Genomic DNA, 18,638 nt, shown 5'->3' on the forward strand with positions numbered 1-18,638 from the left:
TTATGCGTAAAGGGGAACTTAAAACACCCAACAGTTGTTGCAGCCGAGGGAAGCTTTTGTTGCACAGCTGCATTATTAGTACTTCCGCCAAATATGGCGGTGTATTAGCGAAGTTGCGCCCTTGTTACTCGTCACACCAGTGCAAATATTTCATTTTCATATATGGATAATAAAGGATCTAATAAGGTAATGTGTTTTCCTCATTTTGTGCTGTAATTGTTGTTGTCAATAAAGTTATTTTGCAGGGCAGGTGACGGCTAACTTCCGTCACCTAACTAGCATAGCCGGCTAACGTTGGGTTTCTAACCAAAGTGCGCCAGGGTTTGCACTTATTTTTCCATCGCATGTAACTAACTAGTAAGTTCATTTAATGTTATTATTTAATTTAACTTTGTTTCCGTGTATGTTTAGAAGATGGCCTCAAATAACGGAGAAAGTGCTGGTGTGAGGACCAGTGTGGCATCACAGTTTTTCAATGAAGACGAGGACACGGCTATTGTCGATATGACCACCAGTGAAAAGGTATCCCCGAACAACCCTTGGAATGATTTGTTCCATATTTGAATGAAATCGCGTCAAATTATCTATGTTTGATAGTTCCAACATATGTACCTGATTGTCTGTTCTCAACCCACAGGTTGTTGATCTCCTGAACCAAGCAGCTCTTATTGCTACAGACAGCAAACTCACGGTTCTCAAACAGGTTTGTGATCAGCTCTCTGGTAGGCCAGTATAAGGCCATCAGTAATAAGCTCCTTCAAGGGATCAGATAGGAATGTTAGGATGGCTATACATTCTACCCTTTTCTTCAGACCTGTAATATATATGGGGCGGCAGGTAGTATAGTGGTTAGAGTAGGTAGTCTAGTGGTTAGAGCAACCAAAAGGTTGCTGGATTGAATCCCCGAGCTGACAAGGTAAAAATCTGTCATTTTGCCCCTGAACAAGGCAGTTAACCCACTGTTCGCCGGTAGGCCGTCATTGTAAATAAGAATGTTCTTAACTGACTTGCCTAGTTAAATAAAGGTAAAAAATATATTTTTTAATATATAATATTTATAAGTGTCTTTTCATTATTCAGGTCCAGGAATTGATCATCAACAAGGACCCCTCTTTACTTGACAATTTCTTAGATGTAAGTATGTAGTTATAGATGTATATTGGTTACCACTAGCTGAGGAACACTCAGCTCCATTCTCTTGTATCGAGGGCGGAGTTGAGTTTTGATAACTGGTTGCACAATTTGCTAGGAAAAACATTGAGTCATCATCAGTCGATACTTGTAAAAATGTCAATTCTGAAAATGCTTACCTGTACCTATGTTTGTCTTGTATAACTTTTATTGAATACCACTGACTTTTTCCTAATTTGTGTTGCTCAACTGGAGACGTAGTGGCCTTGACACCATGTAAGCTGAGATTCAATTGGCACGTGCACTCGCGCTGAGTTGTGCAACACATGAGGAAAAAGTCATTGGTTGTATTCAATAAGTTTTTATTAAAAGTAGGAATTTCAGCACCCTGCGAAAGGACTGTGGAGAAACATAGGTACAGGTAAGCTTTTTCAGAATTGTCATTTTACAAGTATTGAATGATGGTGACGCAATGTTGTTGCTAGCAAACCGTGCGACCAACTCCGCCTTGATATAATATAACAAAGTTGAGCGTTTCTCAGCTAGGTTAACACCAGTTGTAAAAGCACTTTTATAAACTGGGTGGTTCGAGCTCTGAATGCGAATTTGGCTGAAAGCCGTGGTATATCAGACCGTATAACCAGTTTATAATAGCAATAAGGCACCTCTGGAGTTTGGGGTATATGGCCAATATACCACGGCTAACGGCTATATCCAAGCACTCTGCGTTGCGTCGTGAATAAGAACAGCCCTTAGCTGTGTTATATTGGCTATATACCACACCCCATCAGGCCTTATTGTTTAAGTGTAAAATGTGTTCTCTCTCTCTCTCATTGTCACCCTGTGTCTGTAGGAGATCATAGCCTTTCAGACCGATAAGTCAATGGAAGTAAGAAAGTTTGTCATTGGCTTCATTGAGGAAGCATGGTAAGTGTTCATCAGTCGCGCACACACACATAGAACAGTTGTTAGAATATCAAGTTCACGATAGTCATGTTCAATAAATGTGATATTTTTAACTTGGGTTGTTTTTGTCTTAACAGTAAGAGGGACAACGAGCTCCTGCTTAAACTGATTGCCAACCTGAACATGCTGCTGAAGGACGAAAGTGTCAATGTGGTGAAGAAGGCTATCCTCACACTCACTCAGCTCTACAAAGTGGCGCTGCAGGTACACACTTTCATTAATCAATGCCTTCTCATTGTTATCCCATTCAACCCATATTATGGACCCATGTGTGTTGCTGTACTGAGGCTTGTTTGTTTTCTATGCCAGTGGTTTGTGCGTTCCAAGACCATGTCAGACATGCAGGAAGCATGCTGGGACATGGTGACTCAGATGAAGGAGGAAGTTCTGGCTATGCTGGAAGTTGACAATGATGGAGTCCGCACTCATGCTATCAAGTTCACAGAGTCTCTCATCATCACTCTTTCACCGAGGACGTCAGACTCTGACACTCCCAAGCGCCAAGAGGGAGACATCAGCCTGGATAAAATCTCCAAAGACCATGCCTATATCCGCTACGGTGAGAGGGGATGATTTTCTTTACTGTGACATTTTACATGCATACATTTTCAGTTGAGTTTTCCCCAATGTGTTGTGCAGGATTATAAACTGGGTGGTTTGAGCCCTGAATGCTGATTGGCTGACAGCCGTGGTATATTTAAGCAATAAGGCCTGAGGTGGTGTGGTATATGGCCAATATACCACGGCTAAGGGCTGCTGTTATCCACGACGCATTGCTATTATAAACTATTTATCAACGTAATTAGAGCAGTAAAAATAACTTTTGTCATACCTGTGGTATATGGTCTGATATACCACGGCTTTCAGCCAATCATCATTCAGGGCTCAAACCACCCAATTTATAACAGACCGTATGAAAAAATATTTATTTTTACTGCTCTAATTATGTTGGTAACCAGTTTATAATAGCAATAAGGCACCTCTGGGGTTTGTGGTATATGGCCAATATACCACAGCTAAGGGCTGTATCCAGGCACTCCGCATTGCTTCGTGCATAAGAACATCACTTGATATATTGGCCGTGATATATTGGCCATATACCACACCCCCTCGTGCTTTATTGCTTAAATGTAGCATTGCTGTCTCTACATGTCTTGATTCACCTTACACAGTGTCTGCAATGTCTTCCTAAGATACCCTGTGTGGGGAGGGCAAGTCTGCGCTGGAGCAGCTTCTGAAGTTCATGGTCCACCCTGCTATCTCCAGCATCAACCTGACCACAGCCCTGGGTTCCCTGGCCACACTGGCCCGACAGAGGCCTATGTTTATGTCTGAAGTGGTCCAGGCTTATGAGACTCTGCATGGTCAGTATGGTACTACAGTGAGATTAAACACAAGATCACAAGTTTATGTGTATGATACCTGAAGCAAAGTTCATTTTTATTTCTTTATCGATGCCCTAGAAATTGATCTTGGTCTCCTATTTTGAGTACAGAATCTGATTTTGAGTAAGTGAACTGGCTGGAGGTGAAGTTCAGTATAATTTAAATCATATTTCACTTGTTTTTGTAGCCAACCTACCCCCAACACTGGCAAAGTCTCAGGTGAGCAGTGTACGCAAGAATCTAAAGTTACACCTGATGGCAGTGCTCAAGCACCCCTGCAGCCTGGAGTTCCAGGGACAAATCAGCACTCTGCTCCTAGACCTGGGGATGTCCCAGAATGAAATAACCCGTCACACACCAGCCCCACGTGAACCGCGCAAAAGGCCCCGCCATGAGCCATACACAGAGGGCAAAAAGCTCAAGATTGGTTAGTTGTAAAGATATTGCACCGGTTACAATTCAGACTGATACCTTTTTTAGAAGTACCTAGTTGACTCCCACACCCCATAAATCCAGAATCAACCTGCGGTTCCATATGCTAGATCTGTAATCTAATGTTGTCTTACTTTCAGAGCCCGCTCTTATAGAAGATGATGAAGATAAAGAAGAGCCAGCCCCACCTTCCATCTCCAAGCCCTCCTCTGTGCCAGTAGTCCAGTCAGCCATCGACCTCACTGCAGAGTTCTTGCGCCCCCTGCTCTCCCCAGAGAACGTGGCCAATCTGGTAAACTGCTGTGGTAGAATGTGATATATTAATTTGACACCTGGAGGATGTGAGGGCCATTTTCATGTTTCTGTTCCTCTTCCACATACAGGTTCTAATCAGCATGGTGTATTTGCCTGATGTCATGCCAGCGTCCTTCCAGGCCACATACACACCAGTGGAGTCTGCAGGAACAGATGCCCAAATCAAACACTTGGCCAGAATGATGGCCACTCAGATGACAGCAGCGGGAGTTGGACCAGGTTAGAGAGAGGAGGAACTAGAACAATGAAATAAAGATAGCACAATGGGCCACCCAATTCACAGATTTCAAAGATGGAAATGTTGATTTTCATTTCTGAATCTGTTCTCCAAATTCTTAATTCTAATAAAATCTTCTCCAATCTATCCTATAGGACTGGAGCAGTGCAAAGCACGAGATGAGAAAGCTGGAAAGGAGGAGGGCATGGATGAAGGCATAGGGGAGTCCTCCAAAGACCTGCTCATCAAGCGCAAAGTACCAGTTATGGGTCAAGCCATCTCTGTGGTTGGAGGAGGCTATGGAGATAAGAGCCAAACTGAAACGGGGGAAGCCCCCCAGGTCAAGAGGCTGCCTGAGCCCATCCTCCCCTCCACACAGATCAAGTGAGTCTGAAGCAGTACAACTATCACACATAAAAGCAAACCCAGTACCCTGCCATTTAACCATTCTGACTGTTTCATTTGTGGCTTTTTATTTGATTTGATTTTTTTTAGAACACCTGGGACAAGTGGGAAGAGGAAAGTGTTCAGATTAGCTGATGTGATCCAGCCTTTGACAGACACCCAGCTTGAAAAGTTGACCAACATGGCTGTCAAGCGCATCCTGCACTCAGAAAAAGCTATAGCACAGAGTGGGATGGCCCATGTGAGTGTTTCAAAACATTCTTCCTCTCCAGTAGAGAAATAATAAAAGGCCTCAATGTCCATAGTAACTAACATCTATAGGAAGAGACAAACATCTTATTTGAGTCTATGATGTAGACATATGTCATATTTGATTGGTCTCGTACACATTTTGCGGATGTTATCGTGGGTGTATCAAAATGCATATGTTCCTAGCTCCAACCGTGCAGTAATATCTAACAATACATGCAAATCCCCCAAATAAAAATCTAGAAATATTAGAATGCATGGTCAGTATGGTACTACAGTGAGATTAAACACAAGATCACATACTTATGTGTATGATACCTGAAGCAAGGTTTTCTTTATCAATGCCCCAGAAAAGGATCTTGGTCTCCTATTTTGAGTACAGAATCTGATTTTGAATAAGTGGTGAAGTACAGTATAATTAGTTGTACTGCTTCAAATGAAGAAATCTAGAAACATTAGAACGAGTGATGTCTGAGTCCAGAATATAAATGGAAATGTACTCTTCCTGGCAGGTGCGCGTGAAGCTGCTGTCCAGACTTGTGACTCAGTTTGAGGGGATGATGAAGGATGATGTGCTGGAGTTCATTCTGGAGGACATTAGGACCAGGAGCGACCTGGCCTTCTCTCTTCTCTACCAGGAGTATAACACATACCTCAGTCAGCAGCCCACTGGCTTGTTGGACAGCTACGACCACTGCCTCTTCACTCTACTGTCCGGCCTGCAGGAGAAGCCCGAGCAGAGGGATGGGTGAGGACAGTTACGTTGTTCTTCTGTGGACACCAGCTAAAGGGCTCCGCAGTCAAATAGCAATTATCTAATCCACTTTCCTATCCATTTCTATCCCTCCTAGGCTTTTCACAAAGATTGTGCTGGAGGCTCCGTTAATTACAGAATCTGCTTTGGAAGTAATACGACGGTACTGTGAAGATGAGGTAATGACATTTGATTGTCTTTAAACTTGAGCAAATAAATTCAAATGACGTACCGGCTCTGTCATCATGCCACTAGTGATTTCCTTTCTGGTTGAATGTGTTTCAGTCGCGGGTGTACCTCGGCATGACTACTCTAAAAGAGCTGATTGTAAAACGGCCCTCAAGGCAGTTCCAGTATCTCCATGTGCTTCTGGATCTCAGCTCACATGAAAAGGAGAAGGTAACATAGTAAAATGAACAAAACTGAGTCTCTGTTGCTGCTGGCTTGTGTTTTTCTTTCGTTAACTGTTTTCTGTCCAGGTGCGCTCCAATGCCCTGTCCTTCATAAAGCGGATGTATGAGAAAGACCAGCTGAGGGATTATATTGAGAAGTTTGCCCTGAACTACATGCAGCTCCTTGTACACCCTAACCCTCCGTCGTTACTTTTTGGGGCTGACAAGGATACAGGTTTGACTTCCAGTTTAACCTTTATACACACACGGCAATGTCTCTCTCTTCCCCACTAACCTAACAATTGTTTGTCCCTCTCACTCCCACAGAGGTGGCCTCCCCCTGGACAGAGGACACAGTGAGGCAGTGCCTGTACCTCTACCTGTCCCTTCTGCCTCTCAACCACCGCCTGGTTCATGAGCTGGCCTCTGTCTACACTGAAGCCATTGCCGACATCAAGCGCAGTGTGCTTCGAGTGATAGAGCAGCCAGTAAGCCCCTTCTTCTTACCCACTCTCTTTAGTTTTGTCTAATTCCTTTCACTCTCCCTGCACCAGTCTTTGGTCCTCTCTTCCGTTTGGCTTGCTTGTCTACCAGTGTGTGTTCGTGAGTTTTCTCCCTGCCCAATAGATCCGTGGAATGGGGATGAAGTCTCCACAGCTTCTGCTGTTGGTTGAAAACTGTCCTAAAGGAGCAGAGACTCTGGTCACTCGCTGCCTGCACATTCTCACTGATAAAGGTAAAGTGTATTTCACTCCACTGCCCAGTTTATTCACAGATGGTCTGTGTGCTTGGCAAAAGGGAGATGAGACGGGAATGTCAGCTTCTACATGGACTCTTGTCTTTCCTTAGTGCCTCCGTCACCAGAGTTGGTGGAGAGAGTGAGGGACCTGTATCACAAACGAGTGCCCGATGTTCGTTTCCTAATTCCTGTCATCAACGGCCTGGAAAAGGTAAGTTCCTCAAAAAAACAATGGTGTCTTTCACAAAGTGCTACAACAGGGAGATAACTGTGACATTAAAACAACAGGAGCAGTGTTAATTTGATCAAATCAAATTTTATTGGTCACTTGTGCCGAGTACAATGTGTGGACTTTGCAGTGAAATGCTTACTTACAAGCCCGTTCCAACAATGCAGAATTAAAAAGTAAGACAAGTATTTGCTAAATAAAAAAGGAAACAGTAACAATGGAAACAATAACAAAGCTATATACAAGGAGTACCAGTACCTCGTCAATGTGCAGGGGTACGAGATTGAGGTAACACAGTATGTACATATGGGTAGGGGTAAAAGTGACTGGGCAATCAGGATATATCATAAACAGAGTTCTCTCTGTTTCTGCTGTGTTTCTGTGTACAGAAAGAGGTGACCCAGGCTCTTCCCAAGCTTATCAAGCTCAACCCCATTGTGGTGAAGGAAGTCTTCAACCGTCTCCTGGGCACCCAGCATAGTAAGATCCCATCACATCTTCCAGTATGTCACAAGTGTGAATGACGTGTAATAACACTTGTCATCTCTCGTTACTAGGCGAGGGTAGTTCCTCAATGTCTCCTCTCACCCCTGGCGAGCTTCTAATTTCTTTACACAATGTTGACTCAACAAAGTGTGACATGAAGTCCATCATAAAAGGTAAGTTGTCTTCTACCTGACAACCATTCAGTTTTGTTTTCTCTGGTACACTATTACACATTGTCACCAGTGATATTTTTCTGTTGGAACATTTCTGAGTTGATCAAAGTGTATTATTTGTGTGTCCATGTCTGCAGCCACCAACCTGTGTTTTGGGGAGAAGAATGTGTACACGTCAGAGGTCCTGGCTGTGGTAATGCAGCAGCTGATGGAGCAGAGTCCTCTCCCCATTCTGCTGATGAGAACAGTTATCCAGTCCCTCAGCATGTACCCCCGCCTGGGAGGCTTCGTTATGAACATCCTGTCCCGACTCATTGTCAAGCAGGTCAGTAAACTAGGAGTGTTTCTCCTACACTGAGCATTCAGTTGCTCAGCACTCAACATTTAGACACAGACTTGATTTGACGGCTTTGCTGTTTAAGAACACAGGATGCCGGGAACCTGCTATATGTTATTATACACTACCGTTCAAAAGTTTGGGGTGACTTCAGAATGTCCTTGTTTTTGCAAGAAAAGCAAAAATAATTGTCCATTTAAAATAACATCAATTGATCAGCATTTGTGGGTTCGATTACAGGCTCAAAATGGACAGAAACAAATAATATTCTTCTGAAACTCGTCAGTCAATTCTTGTTCTGAGAAATGAAGGCTATTCCATCCGAGAAATTGCCAAGAAACTGAAGATCTTGTACAACACTGAGTACTACTTCCTCCACAGAACATCACAAACTGGGTCAAACCAGAATAGAAAGAGGAGTGTGAGGCCCCGGTGCCCAACTGAGCAAAAGGACAAGTACATTAAAGTGTCTAGTTTTAGAAACAGATGCCTCACAAGTCCTCAACTGGCAGCTTCATTAAATAGTACCCGCAAAACACCAATCTCAACGTCAACAGTGAAGAGGCGACTCCGGGATGCTGGCCTTCTAGGCAGAGTTCCTCTGTCCAGTGCCTGTGTTCTTTTGCCCATCGTAATCTTTTATTTTTTATTGGCCAGTCTGAGATATGGCTTTTGCTTTGCAACTCTGCCTAGATGGCCAGCATCCCGGAGTCGCCTCTTCACTGTTGACATTGAGACTGGTGTTTTGTGGGTACTATTTAATGAAGCTGCCAGTTGAGGACTTGAGGCATCTGTTTCTCAAACTAGATACTTTAATGTACTTGTCCTTTTGCTCAGTTGGGCACCAGGGCCTCCCACTCCTCTTTCTATTCTGGTTAGAGCCCATTTGCCCTGTTCTGTGAAGGGAGTAGTACACAGCGTTGTATGAGATCTTCAGTTTCTTGCCAATTTCTCACATAGAATAGCCTTCATTTCTCAGACCAAGAATAGACTGACGAGTTTCAGAAGAAAGATCTTTGTTTCTGGCCCTTTTGAGCCTGTAATCAAACCCACAAATGCTGATGCTCCAGATACTCAACTAGTCTAAAGAAAGACAGTTGTATTGCTTCTTTAATCAGGACAACAGTTTTCAGCTGTGCTAACATAATTGCAAAAGGGTTTTGTAATGATCAATTAGCCTTTTAAAATGATAAACTTGGATCAGCCAACACAACGTGCCGTTGGAACACAGGAGTGATGGTTGCTGATAATGGGCCTCTGTACGCCTATGTAGATATTCCATTAAAAATCTGCCGTTTGTAGCTACAATAGTCATTTACTTAATTAACCATGTCTACACTGTATTTCTGATCAATTTGATGTTATTTTAATGGACAAAAAATGTGCTTTTCTTTCAAAAACAAGGACATTTCTAAGTGACCCCAAACTTTTATATACTACCATTCAAAGGTTTGTGGTCACTTAGAAGTGTCCTTGTTTTTGAAAGAAAAGCATATTTTTTTGTCCATTTAAAATAACATATAATTGGTCAGAAATACAGTGGACATTGTTAATGTTGTAAATGACTATGCTATATATTTAGATTTGTTTAACACTTTTTTTTGGTTACTACATTATTCCACATGTGTGATTTCATAGTTTTGATGTCTTCACTATTATTCTACCTTGCAGAAAATAGTAAAAATAAAGAGAACCCCTTGAATGAGCAGGTGTCCAAACTTCTGACTGCTAATGTATATACATATGTGTCTCTGTTTGTTGTGCAGGTGTGGAAGTATCCTAAGGTGTGGGAGGGCTTTGTGAAGTGCTGCCAGAGGACCAAGCCGCAGTCCTACAGCGTGCTGCTGCAGCTCCCACCAGCCCAGCTTACCAGTGTGTTTGAGCGCTGCCCGGAGATGAGGGAACCTCTTCTACAGCACGTCCACTCTTTCACCCCCCACCAGGTAGCTAGCTAACGGTATCTCTTTATTTTAGTGGGAGACATTTTAAGCTCATACCAATGAAATGCACCAGTGTAAGAAAGTCTATTGTTTATCAAACTGATCCAGCTCCCTATTTATCAGTCTCTCATAACAAATCCTTCCCTGGTTGTTGTTACAGCAAGCCCACATTCCTGCCTCCATCATGACAGTCCTGGAGGCCAACAGCAAGCAGCCAGAACCAGAGGCCATGCAGCCTGTAGTATTGGAGAGACAGGTAATGGGCACAGAAACAACAGATGGCTATGTGTCTGTCACTAACGATTGTCATGTCTGAACTCTTATGTCTTTTACTTTATTTGATTCTCTATACCACCCTTCTTTCACTACATACAGGTTGAGACACCCATTGCAACCATCGCAGCCAATGTAACCATTACACCCGTTGCAACCTTCACACCTGTTGCAACCCCTCCAGTACGGGCAGAACCTATTCCAGTACCGCTGAGAGATCCAGAGCCAGCACTCCAGCAGCATCTGCCAAGTAAAAAAGAGGAAGAGGAGCCCATGGAGGAAGGAGAGACGGCCCCCACTTGTCAAGAGGAAACTGCAGACACCACTTTACAGGTAAGTCGAGACTATTGTCATCCTTTTGTCGCCGTTACAGAAGTTGGTTGTATTTATGTGGAATGTTTTGAAAAGGTGTAGATTGACACAACTGGTGTCTTGCAACTGACAACCAGCAGAATAATCTACAGTCACTGAGCATCCCCTCAAAATAGCACGTATAAAAGCCATGCTGAAATATTATTACATATAGATAGATAGTGTGTGTGTATAATATAACTCTAATCAATGATGTTTTCTACCAGGTGGATTTGCCAGTAGTGGAAGAAAACCCCACTCCGGATCCTATAGAGACCGTGGAGGAACCAATGGAGGAGGCACGTACTGAACCTTCAGATGTCACTGACCAATTAAAGGATGTCACCGAAGAAGGTACCACAGAACCTGAGACTGGCACAGGAGATGCAGAATGATGTTCCATCTAAGGAGAAGTCATAAAGTAGACTAATGAACCGTTGCAAAATTGTTTTGACTTCACCTCTGTGTTTGTACTGGCTCTTACCTGTATGAACCTCTTGAACATACACATTCTTGGTCATCCAAAAATATCTATGTTACGTGTCCTTAGTTTTGTATTTGTCGAAATTGCGAAATGCACTGCGGAACTCTAGTCAGGAAAAAGATTTACTACAATTTATTTTACTTTTGAAAGTCCTTAATAGAAAATGTATTTGTCATGAAAATAAAAGATTTTTGTTTATTTGTTCCATGTCTTTTTATTGTGCCCTAATTATACAAACTAGGTATATCATATGTGTACTGATCAACTCTCTGTCAAAGGTGGTCAGTGAATTCAACCTTTATTTCATGCTTCGATTGAGACAACCTGCAGCAAGATCCTGCATGTCATTACATTTTTAAAGATTGTTAGGAGTGGAGGATATGCGGCGACTGGTGGACATTCTATGCATGAAGTACCACAGCAACAGTATTGTTTACCCTAGAAACAGGCCGCTGGTAACGTGGACTTTCTGGTAAGGAACTTGGATAGCAACTTTCTGTTGATATTGGCCTTTTTAATGTTTTGGAAGTGTTGATTTTGACGCATGATAAACAACCTAAACTTAACCGCGACACTGTGGCGTACTGGGTGTTAGCGAGTTTTCACAACAGGACCGTTTTCTGTTGTGTTGGGAACGAAAGAAATATGGAGTCAGAGGGAGCACCACTGAACAATCAAAGGGAGCAGACATCGATCTGCTTCAAGGCCTTTATGCTAAAAAATAGTACAAAAAGTAACCTCAACCTGTGAGTATTTGTATGATTGTCAGGGTGGATGGGTGATGCTAGCGTGTAAGTAAAGTATGACACACTTCTCCAACCTTTCCAGCTATGACCATTTTGCACGGGTACTGACCAAGGTGATGGATGAGCGCCCAGAAAATGTGGTTGACGTAATTGAAGACATGAGCCATGAGGTGAAGCGGGGATTGCTGCTGGACAAGCAGAGCACATTGAGAGACATACCTCCGTCGCCTGCTGCACAGCTCCTGGCTGAGCAGCAGATGTTGCTGTTTTCACAGGGAGGTGGTGATCAAGAGGTAAGGTGGCCAGGGCTACGTTCAGTACCAGAAATGTAATAGAGCGTTCAATTGAACGGAAACGCTGCAGTACTGAATGACCTGTTGATAAACAAACACACAATATATACAACAAGTATGTGGACACCCCTTCAAATTAGTGGATTCAGCTATTTCAGCCACACCCGTTGCAGACAGGTGTATAGATTTGAGCACACAGCCATGCAATCTCTGGAGCAGTGGAAACATGTTCTCTGGAGTGATGAGTCATGCTTCACCATCTGAGAGTCGATGGATGAATTTGGAGGATTCCAGGAGAACGCTACCTGCCTGAATGCATAGTGCCAACTGTGAAGTTTGTTGGAGGAAAAATGTTCTGGGAATGTTTTTCATGGTTCAGGCTAGGCCCCTTAGTTCCAGTGAAGGGAAATCTTAACGCTACAGCATACATTGGCATTCTAGACGATTCTGTGCTTCCAACTTTGTGGCAACAGTTTGGGGAAGGCCCTTTACTGTTTCAGTATGACAATGCCCCCGTGCACAAAGAAAGGTCCATATAGAAATGGTTTGTCGAGATCGGTGTGGAAGAACTTGACTGGCCAGCACATAGCCCTGACCTCAACCCCATCAAACACCTTTGGGATTAATTGGAATGCCGACTGCGAGCCAGACCTCACTAATGTTCGTGGCTGAATGGAAGCAAGTTCCCTCAGCAATGTTCCAACATCTAGTGGAAAGCCTTCCCAGAAGAGTGGGTGCTTTTATAGAAATGGCGAGGACCAACTCCATAATAATGCCCATGATTTTGGAATGAGATGTTAAATGGGCAGGTGACCACATACACTACATGACCAAAAGTATCTCAAAGTCTGTTCATGAACGTTTTTGGGAAAACGTGTTGTTCAGTAAACTGAACGCACTATTTACCACAGCCACAATGTCTATATTGTAAAAAATTAATTGAGGGAAGAAAAATGTACTTTTTGGTCTTAATTTAAGGTTATGGTTAGGCATAAGGTTAGCAGTGGGGTTAGGTTTAAAATGAGATTTTAAGATACATTTTAGAAATATCTCTTTGTGGCTGTGGTAACCAGTGACGACCCCGATTTAGGTGTCCTGTCTAGAGCTGTCCCCGGAAATGTCCCTGGTTAGTCCTCAGAAAGAAAAAAGCAACTCTGAAGTTAAATTGAGGCTAATATAGCCAGCCTATCAATAATAAAACGCTGTATTCGCATGTAAAAATGCTGTATATCCCTGTACCCAACTCGTTTGCTCCAGCGGCTTTGCAGCCGACCTTCTATGAGAACGTTTGGTTAGTGATACATTGTAACCACCGCATGATCAACCATGCCCATGGTCAGAAAGTGCGTCCAACAGCATAGGCTACCAAACTTGGGTAATTCAAAAATTACTAAATAGGCTAAGATTAATAAAACGATGGAGGGGTAATACATTGTTGTGTTATAGTTAATACAAGTAACGTAAACTCGTACATCGCCTTGATCCGTACAAGTGCCCTTATTTTAGCGCCCCAAAAACGTAATACTTCCAGATCAACTGTAATGTCAATACCATTGTAAAGCACAATTTCTCCCCTTTCCAACAAAATCAATTACATGACCTAAACGTTGCCCCTTTCTGCATAATTCAAGAAGGCAATGATCCCCGTCGGGTCTTTTTTTAAATGGCGGGTGGGGAAGCGAAACTAATGCGTGATGGTGAGAAGGAGAGATGTGTGGGAAAATTGTTTTTTTCACTCGATCTGCCCAACTTATCGCCTCTAAAATGTAAATAAAACACTATAAAGAGTTTATATAATGTGTCATTACATACCTATTTGAAGGTTTGTGTCGAATTTTAATCGGGTTTTTAGGGCGGTGCTAAAGTGATCTTAGAAGTAAACAGCGGCTTTGAGATGATGATCGCATCCAATGATGACGAAAAAAATGACTAGGTATACGCCCGTCACTGTCCGTTTCTTGTTTTTAAAGGGTGATAGAAGTGCTACACCTGGTGGAGAGAGATTGTAAGACAGAAATAGTTGCTTTATGCGTACTGTACGTTACGACATGACACGTCCCGATGTAACCCGAGGGTCCGTTTTTTCAACTTTTCTCCAATACTATAGAGCCATTACCATGACGATCAACTCTTGAATAGAAACCTAGTTCACACCCCCGATTTTGACGTCAACACAGTCGCTACAATCCCATTAGTTTCTTTGTTGCCTCGTTTGAGTGTTGCGGTTGCGCACATTTGAACTGAATGGGGTGAGTTTAAGTTACTTGAAAGTACTCACTGCCGGTCCGCTCTTTGGGCACGGGCAGCCGCCTATGGTGGCATATTGATTGAGGGTGGCATTTTATGAGCTAAACTAGCCGATACACACCACCAACAACAACACAAAAAAACTCACATAATTCTGTCAAAAAATTATGACAATTTCTCTCAAACAGTGGCATATGGGCTTTTAGGTGTGCGCTGATGTCGCCCTGTGACAAGCCGTGACCGCTTGTCCATTCCCAGCGCGCCTCTCCAGGGTGCTGTTGGAGCGATGCATCGCTGCAGCGCTCCACCAACGTTCCGTCAAAAATCTAACATAAATCATGTAGCAGATATAGGATATGGTACAAATAGTTTGTGACCTTTTCATTAGCCTACATGCTGGAGATAAAAATGTATGACAATGTAATGAGACAGTTTTTACATCATGCAGGTTTTTCAGATCAAATAGCCTAACCTAAATGGCACTTAATCAAATAAAAAAAGCGATGTCATTTTAACAAACAACATACCCTAAAAACAGCACAGGTCAAAGTAAAATGGACAATTTGGAATGGACAATGACAACTGTTGTCCTTAAGTTTCACCCCATTGTCACGATCAGTGTGGTTTCCTGTTTGTATCCATAAATTCTTGACAAGCTGATCATAACGAAAAATAAAATTATTCTGCATTTCTCGCTATGTAAACACATAGCGAATAGGCTCACTATAACTCCTTATAACGTTTGGTAGCAGATATTCAGAGCTTAAATAGCCAAATTTATTTGTCACAGGAATCAGGACTAATAAAGCCGATGTAATGGCCTGTTTTACAAATGCTGAGCCTGTACCACATGGATGGGCATTCATAAAATTAAATTGCGGGCCGAAATTGTAGGCTACACCCCAGTAAGCACGAGCCGACGTTTTTTGGACTTCTTTTTTTGTGTTTTACAAACGGTAGGCTTACCACAGATGGGAATTCATCATTTCAATTTCAGGCAACACTGTGGGCTACACCTTAGTACGGCCGGGCGACGCCTTTCGGATGTCTTTTTTTTTGTTGCAGTTACGGACCGGCCTTGATTTCCACATCCACAGAGATTGGTTTTTGGTCCGGTCCGGAACAAATCTGAACCAGTCATAGACGTCGATGTGTGGTCCAGACTGGCCTTTATTTCCATGCCCAGGGTCATTGATTTATGGTTGGGTCTGGACCAAATCTGAACCAGACATTGACCAATCATAGAGGTCTATTTTTGGTGATTTTGTCCAGGCTGGACCAGCCTTGATTTGGCCCAAACAGATGTCTATAAATTACTTATTTTCAACTTGCATTCAGAACCAAACATTTGCCTGATTTAAACATCCGGAAAATACATATTTTCAACGTCAGGAAAATGCGTTTTTCAACATCCGTAAAATAAGTATTTTTAACTTTCATTCAGAACCCAAAACGAACCTGATTCCAACATCCGGAAAATACGTATTTTTCAACGTTCGAAAAAGATGCCTTTTCAACGTCCTGGAAAAAATATGTATTTTAAACATATAGAAAATATATTTTCACCTTTCATTTTGCTTAAAGGGACTATTCCAGGTTTCGGGCAGCATTGGCCTGGTAGAACGGCAAGGACCGGCCCTGATAAGTGCTATAGTGAAAATTGATAGTAAAATATAGTTCCATTCCAATGTTTTTTATATATTTCTGTGCAGTGACACCCCTCATTTTCTTTTACAAAATCAGGTCACTGGTAAGAAAACAAATAAGATAGTGGTCCTTCACATTCACTTTACCAAGACTGATCTGGGGATTGGATGAGCAAGTTGTATAGTGTGATCAATAATTATTTCAATGTGCCTATGTCTCATTAGGTAGAAACACCGCTCCCCAATGTGAGTGAAGTTGGTTTCTTACTGGAGCAGGCTGGAGTGGGACTGGGCAGAGAGGAGACGCTGAGGGTTTTCCTGGCACTCAAGCAGTTGGTAAATTCCCAACCACTAGCACGCTGCCGACTCTGGGGTAAAATCCTGGGCACTGAGGGCAACTATCTTGTTGCTGAGGGTGAGTACAGAGATGAGGAGGAAGGGATTAATGAGGAAACAGCGGAAGATGCAGAAGGAGAACCTCGGGATGATGATGAGGAAGCTGAGGTGGTGGAAGTAGTGAGTTACTGAAAAAACCTGTCTATGTTGCTTTCATATTACGTTTCTTCTTTTATGAAAAATGTATAATGACTTTGCTTTTTAGATTGATACACTCCCAAGATCCACTTTCAAGCCGCCACCTGTGGTGCCAAAGGAGGACAACCGCACAGGTGTGAACAAATTCACTTACTTTGTGTGCAGAGAGTCTGGCCTTCGCTGGATGAGGCTGCCCACTGTCACTCCTACCCAGATTACAGCTGCGCGCCACATCCGCAAATTCTTCACAGGGAGACTGGATGCCCCCATTGTCAGCTATCCCCCTTTCCCTGGCAATGAGGCTAACTATTTGCGAGCCCAAATTGCTCGCATCTCTGCCGGCACACAGGTCAGTCCCCTCGGGTTCTACCAGTTTGGAGAGGAGGAAGGTGAGGAGGAAGAGGAGGGAGCCCGAGACAGCTTTGAAGAGAATCCTGACTTTGAGGGTATTCCTGTTCCTGAAATGGCAGAATCTCTATCCACCTGGGTGCATCATGTCCAGCACATTCTCCAACAGGTAACTCTGACTCAAAAACATTCATTTTTTTCTGCATGATTTTGATCAGCCATTTTCAGGTATGCTCCAGACCATGTTTTTTTTGCCCTGTAAATGATCATATGGCCTCTCATAGGGTCGCTGTGTGTGGGTGAACCTGGCTGAGAAGCCTGAGGATGACTTTGAGGAGGAAGCAGATGAAGAGGTGAAGGAGGAGGCTGATGAGCCTGAGCCAGAGGTGGGCCCACCGCTCCTCACACCACTCTCTGAGGATGCAGGTCAGTATATTCTAGTCTGTGTTGGCCTAGGATAAGGTGAAGAGACATTTTCACTCGATTCTGGTAGCATGCTGTCTGTTATAAAACATTTTATGTATTAAACCAATTTTGACTGTTTGCTTGTATGTGCATTTCAGAGATTACCACGACCCCTCCCTGGAGCTCCAAGATGTCCTCCACCCTCATCTCTCAGTTTGCTATTGCAGTGCTACGCTCCAACCTCTGGCCAGGGGCTTATGCTTATGCCAGTGGAAAGTAAGTTTGTGTTCTTTATTTTCTGAAAGTTATTCAGGGAATGTTTTGTTATATGTTGTTGTAACTGTGGCATAGACAACATCCCCAAATACATGTTTTTGTTGTTTCCTAATTTAGGAAGTTTGAGAACATATACTTTGGCTGGGGCCTGAAATTTGCAGGGGAAGCCTACACCCCAACTTTTCCAACAATGCCCCAGCGAGAATACACCAGCGGGCCAGAGATTACAGAGGCCCTGGACCCCAGTCTGGAGGAAGAGCAGGCCCTGAAAGCAGCCATGGAGGAGCAGAAGGCTGTCCAAGATGAGACAGAGGGCCTGGGTGGAGATGAAGAGGAGGATGATGATTGAGGAAGACTTTGTAGGAAACAGACACTACATTATAAAATTGAATGTTGACTAAAGCCATAATTTGGCAAGAAAGCACAAATTAAACAATTCCAGAGCAATGTCCCGTGCCTCTTTTTTTTTTTTTTTTTTTTTACAATCACAAAGCTGTTTTTGAAGATGAACTGAGAAAATTGTGCATTAAATTCACATCTTTTTGTTGAATAATCTTTCTTGGACATCAGATTGTAGTCAGATGTGTTGGCATGGCAGACTTCACTGTTTATTAGTTTCAATATGAAGCAGACAAGGAACTCATTACCTCAACGATAAGACCTTTCAGAATGTGTGGGGTGTTCCTTCAATAAGATATCTCTAACCATAAATGAGCATGACAGAAACTACAGAGAATAAGAAAAATACATAATTTTTCAAATTAATTTAGCATTACAACAAAACATGTAATGCAATAAAAGTCTGAGGTCAAATCTAATTCATATTTGATTAATCTGTCATCCCAGTGAATTGGGTTAAAATCCATTCTGTAGATCAAATGAGGC

The 18,638-nt window shown here is 42.8% G+C and overlaps 2 protein-coding genes across 3 annotated transcripts; both read left to right on the plus strand.

Annotated features, from left to right (window-relative positions):
• The first annotated feature begins 39 nt into the window (after window positions 1-39).
• On the plus strand, window positions 40-11,460 carry sympk (symplekin). Of its 2 annotated transcripts, none has more exons than XM_024397901.2 (27): window positions 40-186; window positions 412-522; window positions 638-703; window positions 1,081-1,134; window positions 1,985-2,058; window positions 2,175-2,301; window positions 2,407-2,656; window positions 3,291-3,461; window positions 3,670-3,909; window positions 4,055-4,206; window positions 4,298-4,448; window positions 4,602-4,830; window positions 4,942-5,092; window positions 5,613-5,848; window positions 5,952-6,033; window positions 6,140-6,253; window positions 6,334-6,481; window positions 6,574-6,734; window positions 6,874-6,982; window positions 7,096-7,196; window positions 7,604-7,694; window positions 7,772-7,873; window positions 8,011-8,198; window positions 9,977-10,153; window positions 10,311-10,406; window positions 10,526-10,756; window positions 11,002-11,460. In XM_024397901.2, the coding sequence occupies exons 1-27, from the start codon at window positions 163-165 to the stop codon at window positions 11,167-11,169; spliced, it is 3,804 nt and encodes a 1,267-aa protein (XP_024253669.1). In that variant the 5' UTR covers window positions 40-162; the 3' UTR covers window positions 11,170-11,460. The 2 variants fall into 2 exon arrangements, with proteins under 2 accessions (XP_024253669.1, XP_024253670.1); XM_024397902.2 differs by having other exon boundaries at window positions 415-522.
• A 151-nt stretch (window positions 11,461-11,611) lies between these two features.
• rsph4a (radial spoke head component 4A) lies at window positions 11,612-18,203 on the plus strand. The gene is made up of 7 exons (XM_024397905.2): window positions 11,612-12,004; window positions 12,087-12,297; window positions 16,416-16,706; window positions 16,792-17,241; window positions 17,357-17,498; window positions 17,636-17,753; window positions 17,871-18,203. Exons 1-7 carry the CDS (start codon window positions 11,904-11,906, stop codon window positions 18,100-18,102), a joined length of 1,545 nt encoding a protein of 514 aa, XP_024253673.1. The 5' UTR covers window positions 11,612-11,903; the 3' UTR covers window positions 18,103-18,203.
• Window positions 18,204-18,638: the final 435 nt, after the last annotated feature.

The sequence above is a fragment of the Oncorhynchus tshawytscha genome, linkage group LG33 (assembly GCF_018296145.1).
Source record: "Oncorhynchus tshawytscha isolate Ot180627B linkage group LG33, Otsh_v2.0, whole genome shotgun sequence".
NCBI lineage: Eukaryota > Metazoa > Chordata > Actinopteri > Salmoniformes > Salmonidae > Oncorhynchus > Oncorhynchus tshawytscha.

Coding starts and splice junctions, on each gene's coding strand:
- sympk (XM_024397901.2), top strand. CDS start 163: ATGGATAATAAAGGATCTAATAAG. Junction 4,831..4,941: donor CTCCCCTCCACACAGATCAA/GTGAGTCTGAAG, acceptor GATTTTTTTTAG/AACACCTGGGACAAGTGGGA. Junction 10,757..11,001: donor CTGCAGACACCACTTTACAG/GTAAGTCGAGAC, acceptor GTTTTCTACCAG/GTGGATTTGCCAGTAGTGGA.
- rsph4a (XM_024397905.2), top strand. CDS start 11,904: ATGGAGTCAGAGGGAGCACCACTGAACAATCAAAGGGAGCAGACATCG. Junction 12,005..12,086: donor ACAAAAAGTAACCTCAACCT/GTGAGTATTTGT, acceptor CAACCTTTCCAG/CTATGACCATTTTGCACGGG. Junction 17,242..17,356: donor TCCAGCACATTCTCCAACAG/GTAACTCTGACT, acceptor GGCCTCTCATAG/GGTCGCTGTGTGTGGGTGAA.